Source organism: Sus scrofa, chromosome 8 (assembly GCF_000003025.6).
Source record: "Sus scrofa isolate TJ Tabasco breed Duroc chromosome 8, Sscrofa11.1, whole genome shotgun sequence".
In the NCBI taxonomy this organism is placed as follows: Eukaryota; Metazoa; Chordata; class Mammalia; order Artiodactyla; family Suidae; genus Sus; species Sus scrofa.
In genome coordinates, this window is record NC_010450.4 from 15,309,724 (window position 1) to 15,323,581 (window position 13,858).

The window sequence follows — 13,858 nt, forward strand, 5'->3', positions numbered from 1 at the left end:
TTAAGAGAAATTACCCATCATGTTAGTACGTGTATCTTAAATACTTGCTTAGTACAGTGGTAGCCCCATATTCAATACTCAGAATGAACGATAAAAAAATATGTTGAGATAAAATCTAAGCTGAGGTGTGAAAAAGGTGCAGAAGTTTGCCTGTTGAAAGGTAAAGGAGTCATGGGAAATAGCAATCACTCTGCAGGAGGAAGGCATAGGTCAAGACCTCTCAGAGGGAATCACATCAACGGCTGAAAATGCCATATGATTGGAGCAAAGCGAACAGGGGGTAGCGAGAGATGAGACTGGAAAAATAAGCCAAGGTTGCTTGGGTCACTATAATACACAGAGTATCTAACTCAAGGTCAGACTTAAAGTAGGGACACAACACGTATTTTTTGGATGAGTGCATAAGATTCTTCTAGTGGTAATGGAGAGCTATTAGTTGGCTTGTAAGTTGTAATTGACAGGATCCTATTTGTGCTTTAAAAAGTCCCTCACCTGCACTGTATAAAAGGGGTCAGAGGAAGACAAGATTGGAAACCAGGAGCCCGGGAGGCCATGTGGTCTCACAGGTGACAGATGGCAGCTGTGTGTGAGGGGAAACTGCAGTGTGGAGGGAAAGGAATGGGTTGATAGGAGAGATAAAAAGACAGGAAAATTGACCGAGCTTGGAGATTCATTAGATGCAAGAGGGAAGAATCCAGAAAGATAACTGCATTTTTAGGCTACTGGATAAATGAAGGTAACATTTATTGAGAAAAGACAGGTTTAGGAGCCAAAGACAAGTTAAATATCCGACATTCATATTTCCCTTAACAAAATTAAAAGATATTTTAAAATTTAGGCCTTATCTAGATGATGGCAGTTGACTTTGGTCTGGGATTAGGGTCTAGTACTTAATTCCAAAATCAACTTCTGAGTGGTACAATGAGCCAGATATCTGGAATTACAAGCAGAGACTATCAAGAGGAATTGGGCTCAAGATAGGGTCTTTAGGGAGCTCATAAATTGAACAGAAATATTTATTTTTGATGCTTCTATTTTAAAAATTTATTTATTTATTTATTGGTAGAGGGAGATGGGGAGTGATGGGTAGTGGTGGGAAGAAGGGTTGTTATAGCCCTTCAAGGGTAAATCCCTCTTTGGAAAAAGGATGGAGTAGAGGGATGGGCAGTGTTTAAATTGCTGCCTTCCCTATGGGGATGCGAGGTGGAGTGTCAGCTCACTAGACCAAAGTATGTCCACACAGGGAACTCCTGAACAACAGCGGTATAATGGTGGTTTGAAGATAAAATTAAACGCTCATGAGCACTTGCTCATTGTTTACTAAAAACATTACTCTGTAGCATACATATCAAAAGAATCTCCTCTCGCCCCATCACACTCACAAATATGTGCCCATAAAAAAAAATGTGAGAATAAAGTTAAGCGTTACGCCCAGCAGCGTGGAATGGGGAATGGACTGCAGATAGAACACTTACCTACCCAGTTTTCACCCCAGTATGATGTCAGATGTTTAGCGTGGCACTTCATTAGTTTAAAATAAACAAAAAAGAGAAACCAATAAATGAAGACACATTCACATGCCACAGAATATATGCAGCATAAACTCATGAGTAAAGCAGTATACCTCAAGATGATATCATAGGTCTTCCTCATGAATTTCATCTATTTTTGTACTTAGAAGAATGAGAGGAAAACACGGAAGGACTCAAATGTCTGGTTTTCACACCAAAGTGAAAGAGATGATGCAAAGCATTTCGTATCCTCTTCTCATTTACATCAGTATTAATATCCTACATTTCAAAAGAGAATTTGATATCCTGAGAGGCTACTCCCTACTCAAGGTGAGAAATGGCAGTGGAGGGGTCTGAGCCCAGGAGAGCCCATACACCATGCCAGCCCTCGGGCATCAGAAGGGCAGCCGTGTACATCTGCTTAGACCTGTAGACAACCTTCTCCCCAGAAAGCCCTGCTTCTTGGAAGTCTGCCAGAAAACTCTGCTAAGGCATAGGAAAGAACACTTTAACTCTGTTCTTATACCTTGATTCTAAAGTACATGAGTAATACTTTGCCCTTAAGGAAGACTTTTATCTGAGTCTTTCAAGAGCGAACAAAACCAATTATTACGCACCTCCCTTCATGATTGGAAAGGAAGATCTTAATCCCTAATTTGCTGACAGGGAAACAGAAGCTGCCAGGGATGAAGTGATTTACTAAAGGTCATACAATCAGTCTATAAAAGCCTCAAGAATAACTCCGAGGGCTCACGACAAAAGGGAAGATGCCATATACAATTAGCAGCTTATTTCTCCATCCTAACCGCCTTATCCCACTCTTCTGTGCATGTGCTAAACTCCTCCTCCCTCCCTCTCCACCACAAGAGGGACTTAGAGCTCTTTATGTACAGGTGCTTTGTCAAAAATGTAGATCCCTATAATTTCATCCCCAGTTTCCTTCATCTATTTTTAAAGTGCAGAAGTTCTCAGACACGGAGGAAGGTGGAAAGGTCCATCATGGGAACTCTCATCTCTGCCAGTTCCTTTGGCAGTAATGCCAAATCTCTTGTAGAACTCAGAGGAGAGGTTGGTGACACTTGCAGTAAAAGCCTAGGGTGATGTCTGCATTGCAGGCACAACACCAAGGGTAAGAGTAATGGTACTGGAAATGTGACTTCTGACCAAATCAGCTTTACTTCATAGGGGCTGCTGACTCCTCCCAAATCCCACTGTAATGGACACCCTGTAAGTGTGGGTCCCAATAAATCCCATCCTTTTCAATAATTCCCTTGCCCTGATTGCTGTGGTGTGCAAGGGTGATGGGAGGAGGTGTACATCCGTAATTATGTTACATTTTATAAGACTCTGCTTTAGCAGAGTGGGGACCCTCTTGCTGGCTTTAAAGAAGTGAGCTTCCACGTTATGAAAGAGTCTTGGGAAGGCCATTGGCAAGGGACTATAGGTAGCCTCTAGGAGATGAGTGGCCCCAGGTTGACAATGAGCAAAAGAGTGGGGCTCTCAGAAATACAATCACAAGGAAATGAACACTGCAACAACTTTATGAGCTTGGGAGAAGACCCTGGAATCCAGAAAGAAATGCAGCCTAACCAGTACCTGGATTGTAGCCTTATGAGACCCCAAGCAGAGGACTTGGTTACATCATTTCTGGACTTCTGACTTTCAAAGCTGTGAGATAATGAATGTACATTTTTCAGTCACTAAGTATGTGGTAATTTGTTACATACAATAGAAAACTAATGTAAATATCTTGCATTTTTAGGTAAAAAGAGTATTAACACAACATTTTTAAAGGAAGACTGGCATTAACAAATATTAAAGTGATACCTTAAAGATGTGTTTGAATCCAAAGGATACTTGACCTGTTGTAATTCAAAATAGTGAAAGAAAGAGAAGCAGGGAAAGATTTGAGACTGGAAGCAGCCAGGTGTCCAAAACATATTAGGTCTAATTACTTGAAAACGTCTTTCATCCTATGCCTTTAAAAAGGGGAAGACTATGTTTTAAATTATTAATTAACGAGAGGAAATGTCAAAGAGGCATAGCCATGGGAAAACATAATACCCTGGCAGAATGCATCATCACCTAGCACTGACTGGAATTATGCTTGATTGTGAAAGAGAACAGCTAAGCAAGTTTATGAATTGTGCATAGCGACACTTGTGTGAGCTAGATCAGTCTTTTTCAAGTGTAACCTCCTGCTAGTGGTCTATTAAAATGGGATTTTTTTTTAAATTTAGAAGTTTTAAACAATATAATTAAGCATCACCTCAAATTTAACTGAATCAGAATCACCAAGACCTCTGCACGTTACCCACCAAGGGCTTCATAAGGTTCTAAAGCAGGCAGTTGAACCATTGCTATTTGACATCATAGGGCTCATCACAAGTAGGTAAATTCCGTTTGTGACAGAAGCAACTTTATGGCTAGAATCTTATACATCCAGTTCAACAATTCTCAATATGGCTGTACATTATAATTACTTGGAGAGATTTATAAACCCTGATGCTCAAGCTTCTTCTGGGAGCAATTACATCAGAATCACCAAGCATGGTGCCCGGCTATTTGCAGTTTTTAAAGCTCCCCAGATGATTGTAACATGTGACTGCTGATGTGTGGCTAATACCTTGCAGCTTCCTGCATCCTTTTTAAACATAATTACACAGCTCAAAACCCAAAACACTGCTGGGGAGATGTATAGGTCAACCGTGCCTGCCCCACTTTGATGGAACACAAAACTGAGGTTGATGGGGCCACACTGTAATTCCTTTTTGTTGAACTTCATGTTGATTATCTTAATTTATTAAAAAGCCGTTCAAACAACAAAACAAAACAAAGGCAATACCCATGTGATGTAAATATTGTTACCCCAATTTGCAGAGACAAGCACACACAGGCCACTGATTCAGAGGGAGCTGCCTAAACAGGCACGATATGGACCTGCGTCTAAGTGACACTGATGCATATGCTGTCTGCACTGTTGTAATGATTACCAGGGCGTGGTCCCTAGACCTGGAGCATCAGCATCAGCGTCACTTAGGACCCTAGGAGAAAGGCAAATTCTCCACCTTCAATCTATCAGAACTACTAAAGCATAATCTTTCAGCCTGGGGCCCAGCAATCTTTTTAATAAATCCTTTAGGTGACTCTGAGGCACAGTAGAGATGGAGAAACACTGTACTATATCCTCCATTTCTATCAGCTGCCTACTTTTGAGGATCCAGTTTAGCATGTAGTAAGAGGAATCAAAATGTGAGGATGACTCAGTGGTAAGAGAGAGTAAGGGGCTGAGAAATCCTCTCACTCTCTTCTTTTTCTCCCATTTCCAATTTATATCAATAAAATATGTTGGAAAAATGCTATCATAGGAATAGCACTGGAAAAAATCGGAGGGTTCTGGTACTCTTTACTTGCAGGGGTGTTCTAACACTTGCATAAGTGTGGCTCTTTTAAGATGTTGATGAATGGTTTATCCTTTTAATCAAAATATGGAGAGTTTTAAAAAAGTTTCATTACAAGTGAGTATCTCAATTGGTTACATGGAAATGAGTTTTTGAGCATAAAGGCTTGAGATAATTGGTGTTCTGGAAACCAAGGGTAGTTTATATGCTGTCTCTGGTGCTAAGCTGGTTCAGGTTGCTGCCATTCAATAAAATAAGAGTGCTGCTCTGTCCTGCTTTAGGGCCTCTCTTGCTATATTTTAGGGTGCATTTATTAGAACTGTGCATTGACTACAGGATAATAGGGCTACTCTTGTTTTATTTATCAGAGACATTGATTAATATGTTCTGAGAAAATCGTGAAATCCTTTCATTTAAAGAATTATACAAAATACACTTTGGAAGTCTGCTGGAAGTGAAATCTCATGGGATAGCAGGGAGGGGCAGAAAAACAATGAAGAATGAAGGAAAAAAATAGAGAAAGGAAGGGATGGGAAGAAGTGAAAGAAAGGAGATAAGAATTGACAAGGAGAAGAGACAAAGGAGATATAAGAGGAGGGATAGAGTGAAAGAATGAAGAAATAGAGAAGTGATCAGAGGGGTAGGAAAGGGGAAAGAAAGGAGGTGGGGAAAAGAGTCAGGAGGGGAGCAAAGGAAGAAAGAAAACAAGTAGGCAAAGAAAAAATCAAACAAAGCAAAGGATGAGGACTTTGGAGACTGGGCAATATTTCATGAAGTGCCACTTGTGGAAGACAGGCTGCAGAGTTGCTGGCTCTGAAGGTTAATGATGGCAGTAACCATGATTCCAATTTGCAACAAATGGCATGAAAGGCCACATGGAGAGAACTGCAGTGAAGGCAGAGGGGGTGATGACAGCACAGCGGAGGCACACAGGGATGCTGAGAGGCTGGTCTTTATTCCACAACCATTTAGTATCTGGTGCATAATCCAATGTTACAAAGAAAAAAAGTCTGCTTATTACAAGATCTGAATTAGAGAAAAAGCATTTGGATATTCCCAGGAATACACTGGAAGTTCCATTCTGTGATGAGTCTTCTCTTAGTGTTTACTTTCGGCCATGATTGGTCCTTTTCACCTCTTCTCCCTCTCCATCCTCACTGCCTAGTGGTTTCCTGCTGTCAGTGGTCAGTGCAACTGTTACATTGTAAATGCTTCCTCTTTCTGCAGCCTGCAAACTTGCAGCCAAGGCATAACTAATAATCCATGAGCCTAATATCAAAGCTCCTTTCTCTTTATGCATGTTTGTTTGTCATCTTGATAGACACACATCACAATGTGTAATGATGTGTAATGTGAATTCTGCCTGTGTGTGGGAAGCACCCATCTCCATTGCATCACCTTTGTCCCCACCCAGTCCATCCCACAAAGGCCTGGATGTCAGAAGAGGACCAGGTTTTAGAGCGGCAGGAGAAGGAAACATTTAGGGAGCCAGGCTAGGAGAGTGGTGAGAAGCAGAAAGGAAAAGAGAGACCCCATGGGATCAGAGAGATGGTGGAATATTGTGTGCAATAGACATATTGGAACCCTATAAAAATATCCTGTAAGGCAAGTAGCATTACAGATTCTCTAAAGTTTTTTGGTGGATATCATAGAAGAGGCAGAGCTTCTCATCTGCATGAGGTTAGACAGAGGTCACAAGTGGGATGGACAGATCTGAAGAGGAGTTAGAAGAAAGCTTTGGACACCATAGATTCCTGCAGGTCATGGAATGGGGGCTGTTAGTGGTAGGCATGAGGAGGAATCAAAACGATTTCATTCAGATCCCAAGGAGCACCTGCAGCCTATGCAACTGTGCTTCACATATGTATGAGAACATAATACACCTTGGGACATGATGCCACTTAATGTACTACCATTTAATACTTTCAAGGATGAACTGCTTTCAAGTAAATTCAGTGATAACAAGTGTTCTTTCCCTATTCAAACCATAAGTTCCTTGAAGACAGAAACATACCTTCTCTGGCTTTCAAACGGCCTGCAGTATCTAGACTAATACTGAGTACATGCCAAGGAGACCCTAAGAGTGTGTGCCTGACAAATTGCCCAGCCCACTCATTGCCTCTCTCCCTCACCATCTGGTGTGCAAGGACCTCCTCACCCTTTGAAGATGATCCATTCAGGAAGAAGCATCACAGAGCACCAGAAACAGGGACCACCTACTGACACCTATCATTCTGAATCTTGGCAGCATGGTCTTTTAGAAACTATCAAACTTCTATTAGTTTGACTTTTCTCCAATGCTAGGGAATAGAGTTCCTTGATGGGCCTTGATCTATAGTCAGTGAGACTTGTAGATAATTAGAGCTTATTGAAATGAGGTCAATATAACTAGAAGAAAAACCCCAACTAAGAACTGAATTGAGTAAACTTTTCTATTGTACTTGTCCTTGTGCAATTGTCTGAGCAATGGTGGACCAACGTGAACCAAAACCCAAAGGGGCTAGTGATGAGGTTCCCATTTAGGAAAGGTCAGTATGACGGGTACATGCGATGCGGCTCTCACAGAACTGCACCTTTCCCCTTTTTCTCTCTCATTTCCCAATGCTCCTCTGAGAACCGTGTGATGGTAAAGTCAAAAAGGAAGGTCTTACATTCTTAAATCCTCTGTAAAGAATCTGGAGCTCCTTCTTGGTAAATTTGCTCTGGGCTTCCAGAAGCTCAAGAGCCTCAGGCCGATGCCTGACAGTGGCCATCTCCAGTTCATCTTCCACGCTATCTGTGGGGGAAAACCAGAGTCTTAAAAACAGTCGGTGCTCGCCAATGTGTATACACAGCAACACAGGAAAATGGCATGAAACATTCACTGGATGTCTGATTTTTCCAGAGGAAGGATTTGCACATTGACATTAATGGCCTTTCTATTTCTCAGAGCTTACAGTGCTGCTAAGATGATCCTACACAATATTGTTTCATCCTTTCTAGTCATTAGATATTACGATGTGAACATTTTTACAGCACAGTTTGAAATGTGAAAAAGTCATGCACAGTCTTAAAACTTCAAATGCGTGTGTATATCAAGTACTGGTTATAAAAATGGAATTTTGGTTTAATGACAATCAGTACTACCTTTGTATCATTCAGCTATGAGATAGGACTTAACTAATACACTCTGAAGATACGATTAAAGTCAGTGTTGCCTGGGGCTACAAACAGAGCAGTCAGATCAGGTGTAAAATGAGTAAAGCACTTAACTGCCAGCTTGACTGGCAGTCTTCATGGGTGAACACTGAATGGACAGGAGCCTAGGGACACTTCTGACTCAACCCTACTTTGCAGCCGAGGGAATCCACAGGAACGGGTAAATGCTGAAATACTATACTTTGCTATGTGAACTATATTTAATAGTTTCTCAAAGATGCTCTATGCACACAAAAAAGAAAATAATTGTATGTCTATGTTAGATTTGGGAAATGATAATGTTGTTTTGGAGAAAAACATTGGAATAGAAAGGTTTGAGAGGATCTACAACAAAGAATTCTGTTTCACTTTGTTTAATTCCTTGACCCCAAAGGGTACGTGTCCAAAGAATCCTTTCCCCCCACAAGTACCATCTTCATGTATGCCCTGGTGTCCGCAGAATGCAAGTTGAGAAGTACTGGGCTGTGTTAGGATCTGGGTGTGCAGATCTCGAAGTACAGCATCCTTAAGTAATTTCAGCTGCTGTGCAGTGGTGCCCAGTGGAGGTCTAAGGGGTTCTTCCTGTTGTTGTTCAGTCCACATATTAGCTCAGAAACTCATCAGGAATAGAAACAACCAGGGCCTCTCTCCATTAAATCCCTTACCCTTAGCTACCGATTAGCTACAGAGACCCAGTTTAGACAGGTGAGGCTCAGGAGAACATCTCATTGACTCAAGCCCCAGAGCCACACACTCCCAATTTCACATTTCATGTGTCAATTGAAAATGTAGTCATTTTGGACTATAAAAGTCACATCATTGTTATCACTTAGTAATGCTGCCTCTTGCTAACATGTGTACCTACTCATTGCTCTGACATACTGAGTGCAGTGAGGGGCCAGAGCTCTCACTGAGCAGGGAAAAGAAGGTCAGTGCTACCTTAATTTTGGTGAGTCTTAATCACTGCCCTCAAGCAGTTTACAGAAGACCAACAATAATGATGAAATAAGTACTTGGAAAAGTTGTGTTTGTCAAAGGAAACAAGTACAAACAAACAAAAACTTCCTCCTTGAGGAAGGAGAGATAAAAACAAACATTTGTTTTTGTACTTTTCATGTTATAATGATTTTGGAACAATGATACAGAAAAGAAGCAGAATAATGATGGGTGCTAAGTTCCTATTTGCAGCCAGTGAAGAATACATTTTAAAAAAGGCCATGAAAAGATGGGCAGGCTGAAAATAAACTGAAATCATAAGGACAAAAATGATGAGGAACTAAGTCAGGTATGTACCTAAAGGACATGTAAAGAATTAAAAGTAGCTGATAAAAGTTTGGCATTAGCAAACTGACCTCAGGTTAGGCTTTATGGGGTAAGTTAAAGAAGTTAAAATGGGGTTCTTTCAATTTTCCTTTTTGCTCACTGGAATGCATGCATTGATTCTACTCAATGGATCCTGAGCTTGAGAGGATGAAGAAAGACAGTGCTCCCTAAGAGCTCTCTTGATCCTATGCATTGGACTATATTGAAGTTATTGTAGTGGCCAATGCACAAATACATGCCATGGGAAAGACCTAATATAAATAGGCAACAACAGATTGAAAGACCTTGCTTTTGAAAGGATGAAAATGCAACCTAACCCTCCCAGAACCCAGGAAGTTAATAAAAAGCTCTAAATGCCCCCGAATTCCAGACCCTGCTGGCTGCCAGTAAATAGGTAGAAGGTCACACTTCCTATTGTTCCAGGGCCTGCTATCCTGGCCTAAGTAAGATAACAGGAAATGAGTTGACTAATCGCTTATCTGGATTCTGTAAAACTGACTGGCACCATAGAAGAATTGATTACACATTGACAGCCCTAGTGACCTATCTCAACTGCAATCTGTCACTCTGCCCAGGAGCCCACGCAGATGCGGACCTCCGGAGCTATTTTAAAATGATTGGTCCACGGAGCGCGGGCTCTCGATATTTTAAAATGATTGGTCCACGGAGCGCGGGCTCTCGATATTTTAAAATGATTGGTTTGTGACGCACAGGCTTTGTTGTGAACCCCATAAAAGCTGTCCCGATTCCGCACTCGGGGCCGCAGTCCTCTACCCCTGCGTGGTGTACGACTGTGGGCCCCAGCGCGCTTGGAATAAAAATCCTCTTGCTGTTTGCATCAAGACCGCTTCTCGTGAGTGATTTGGGGTGTCGCCTCTTCCGAGCCCGGACGAGGGGGATTGTTCTTTTACTGGCCTTTCATTTGGTGCGTTGGCCGGGAAATCCTGCGACCACCCCTTACACCCGAGAACCGACTTGGAAGTAAAGGGATCCCCTTTGGAACGTGTGTGTGTGTCGGCCGGCGTCTCTGTTCTGAGTGTCTGTTTTCGGTGATGCGCGCTTTCGGTTTGCAGCTGTCCTCTCAGACCGTAAGGACTGGAGGACTGTGATCAGCAGACGTGCTAGGAGGATCACAGGCTGCCACCCTGGGGGACGCCCCGGGAGGTGGGGAGAGCCAGGGATGCCTGGTGGTCTCCTACTGTCAGTCAGAGGACCGAGTTCTGTTGTTGAAGCGAAAGCTTCCCCCTCCGCGGCCGTCCGACTCTTTTGCCTGCTTGTGGAAGACGCGGACGGGTCGCGTGTGTCTGGATCTGTTGGTTTCTGTTTCGTGTGTCTTTGTCTTGTGCGTCCTTGTCTACAGTTTTAATATGGGACAGACAGTGACGAACCCCCTTAGTTTGACTCTCGACCATTGGACTGAAGTTAGATCCAGGGCTCATAATTTGTCAGTTCAGGTTAAGAAGGGACCTTGGCAGACTTTCTGTGCCTCTGAATGGCCAACATTCGATGTTGGATGGCCATCAGAGGGGACCTTTAATTCTGAAATTATCCTGGCTGTTAAGGCAATCATTTTTCAGACTGGACCCGGATCTCATCCTGATCAGGAGCCCTATATCCTTACGTGGCAAGATTTGGCAGAAGATCCTCCGCCATGGGTTAAACCATGGCTAAATAAACCAAGAAAGCCAGGTCCCCGAATCCTGGCTCTTGGAGAGAAAAACAAACACTCGGCCGAAAAAGTCGAGCCCTCTCCTCGTATCTACCCCGAGATCGAGGAGCCGCCGACTTGGCCGGAACCCCAACCTGTTCCCCCACCCCCTTATCCAGCACAGGGTGCTGTGAGGGGACCCTCTGCCCCTCCTGGAGCTCCGGTGGTGGAGGGACCTGCTGCCGGGACTCGGAGCCGGAGAGGCGCCACCCCGGAGCGGACAGACGAGATCGCGATATTACCGCTGCGCACCTATGGCCCTCCCATGCCGGGGGGCCAATTGCAGCCCCTCCAGTATTGGCCCTTTTCTTCTGCAGATCTCTATAATTGGAAAACTAACCATCCCCCTTTCTCGGAGGATCCCCAACGCCTCACGGGGTTGGTGGAGTCCCTTATGTTCTCTCACCAGCCTACTTGGGATGATTGTCAACAGCTGCTGCAGACACTCTTCACAACCGAGGAGCGAGAGAGAATTCTGTTAGAGGCTAGAAAAAATGTTCCTGGGGCCGACGGGCGACCCACGCAGTTGCAAAATGAGATTGACATGGGATTTCCCTTGACTCGCCCCGGTTGGGACTACAACACGGCTGAAGGTAGGGAGAGCTTGAAAATCTATCGCCAGGCTCTGGTGGCGGGTCTCCGGGGCGCCTCAAGACGGCCCACTAATTTGGCTAAGGTAAGAGAGGTGATGCAGGGACCGAACGAACCTCCCTCGGTATTTCTTGAGAGGCTCATGGAAGCCTTCAGGCGGTTCACCCCTTTTGATCCTACCTCGGAGGCCCAGAAAGCCTCAGTGGCCCTGGCCTTCATTGGGCAGTCGGCTCTGGATATCAGAAAGAAACTTCAGAGACTGGAAGGGTTACAGGAGGCTGAGTTACGTGATCTAGTGAGAGAGGCAGAGAAGGTGTATTACAGAAGGGAGACAGAAGAGGAGAAGGAACAGAGAAAAGAAAAGGAGAGAGAAGAAAGGGAGGAAAGACATGATAGACGGCAAGAGAAGAATTTGACTAAGATCTTGGCCGCAGTGGTTGAAGGGAAGAGCAGCAGGGAGAGAGAGAGAGATTTTAGGAAAATTAGGTCAGGCCCTAGACAGTCAGGGAACCTGGGCAATAGGACCCCACTCGACAAGGACCAGTGTGCGTATTGTAAAGAAAAAGGACACTGGGCAAGGAACTGCCCCAAGAAGAGAAACAAAGGACCGAAGGTCCTAGCTCTAGAAGAAGATAAAGATTAGGGGAGACGGGGTTCGGACCCCCTCCCCGAGCCCAGGGTAACTTTGAAGGTGGAGGGGCAACCAGTTGAGTTCCTGGTTGATACCGGAGCGGAGCATTCAGTGCTGCTACAACCATTAGGAAAACTAAAAGAAAAAAAATCCTGGGTGATGGGTGCCACAGGGCAACGGCAGTATCCATGGACTACCCGAAGAACCGTTGACTTGGGAGTGGGACGGGTAACCCACTCGTTTCTGGTCATCCCTGAGTGCCCAGTACCCCTTCTAGGTAGAGACTTACTGACCAAGATGGGAGCTCAAATTTCTTTTGAACAAGGAAGACCAGAAGTGTCTGTGAATAACAAACCCATCACTGTGTTGACCCTCCAATTAGATGATGAATATCGACTATATTCTCCCCAAGTAAAGCCTGATCAAGATATACAGTCCTGGTTGGAGCAGTTTCCCCAAGCCTGGGCAGAAACCGCAGGGATGGGTTTGGCAAAGCAAGTTCCCCCACAGGTTATTCAACTGAAGGCCAGTGCTACACCAGTATCAGTCAGACAGTACCCCTTGAGTAGAGAGGCTCGAGAAGGAATTTGGCCGCATGTTCAAAGATTAATCCAACAGGGCATCCTAGTTCCTGTCCAATCCCCTTGGAATACTCCCCTGCTACCGGTTAGGAAGCCTGGGACCAATGATTATCGACCAGTACAGGACTTGAGAGAGGTCAATAAAAGGGTGCAGGACATACACCCAACGGTCCCGAACCCTTATAACCTCTTGAGCGCCCTCCCGCCTGAACGGAACTGGTACACAGTATTGGACTTAAAAGATGCCTTCTTCTGCCTGAGATTACACCCCACTAGCCAACCACTTTTTGCCTTCGAATGGAGAGATCCAGGTACGGGAAGAACCGGGCAGCTCACCTGGACCCGACTGCCCCAAGGGTTCAAGAACTCCCCGACCATCTTTGACGAAGCCCTACACAGGGACCTGGCCAACTTCAGGATCCAACACCCTCAGGTGACCCTCCTCCAGTACGTGGATGACCTGCTTCTGGCGGGAGCCACCAAACAGGACTGCTTAGAAGGTACGAAGGCACTACTGCTGGAATTGTCTGACCTAGGCTACAGAGCCTCTGCTAAGAAGGCCCAGATTTGCAGGAGAGAGGTAACATACTTGGGGTACAGTTTGCGGGGCGGGCAGCGATGGCTGACGGAGGCATGGAAGAAAACTGTAGTCCAGATACCGGCCCCAACCACAGCCAAACAAGTGAGAGAGTTTTTGGGGACAGCTGGATTTTGCAGACTGTGGATCCCGGGGTTTGCGACCTTAGCAGCCCCACTCTACCCGCTAACCAAAGAAAAAGGGGAATTCTCCTGGGCTCCTGAGCACCAGAAGGCATTTGATGCTATCAAAAAGGCCCTGCTGAGCGCACCTGCTCTGGCCCTCCCTGACGTAACTAAACCCTTTACCCTTTATGTGGATGAGCGTAAGGGAGTAGCCCGAGGAGTTTTAACCCAAA

General features: G+C 44.5%; 1 protein-coding gene across 5 annotated transcripts in view; it reads right to left on the reverse strand.

The window, feature by feature from the left end:
• KCNIP4 (potassium voltage-gated channel interacting protein 4) overlaps positions 1–13,858 on the reverse strand; it is a 1,134,443-nt gene that overhangs the window by 97,808 nt on the left and 1,022,777 nt on the right. For all 5 annotated transcript variants that reach the window (XM_003482356.4, XM_013978556.2, XM_003482354.4 and 2 more), the window contains one exon: positions 7,564–7,688. In XM_003482356.4, the coding sequence (XP_003482404.2) occupies positions 7,564–7,688 (125 nt within the window). The remainder of the gene's footprint in view (positions 1–7,563; positions 7,689–13,858) is intronic.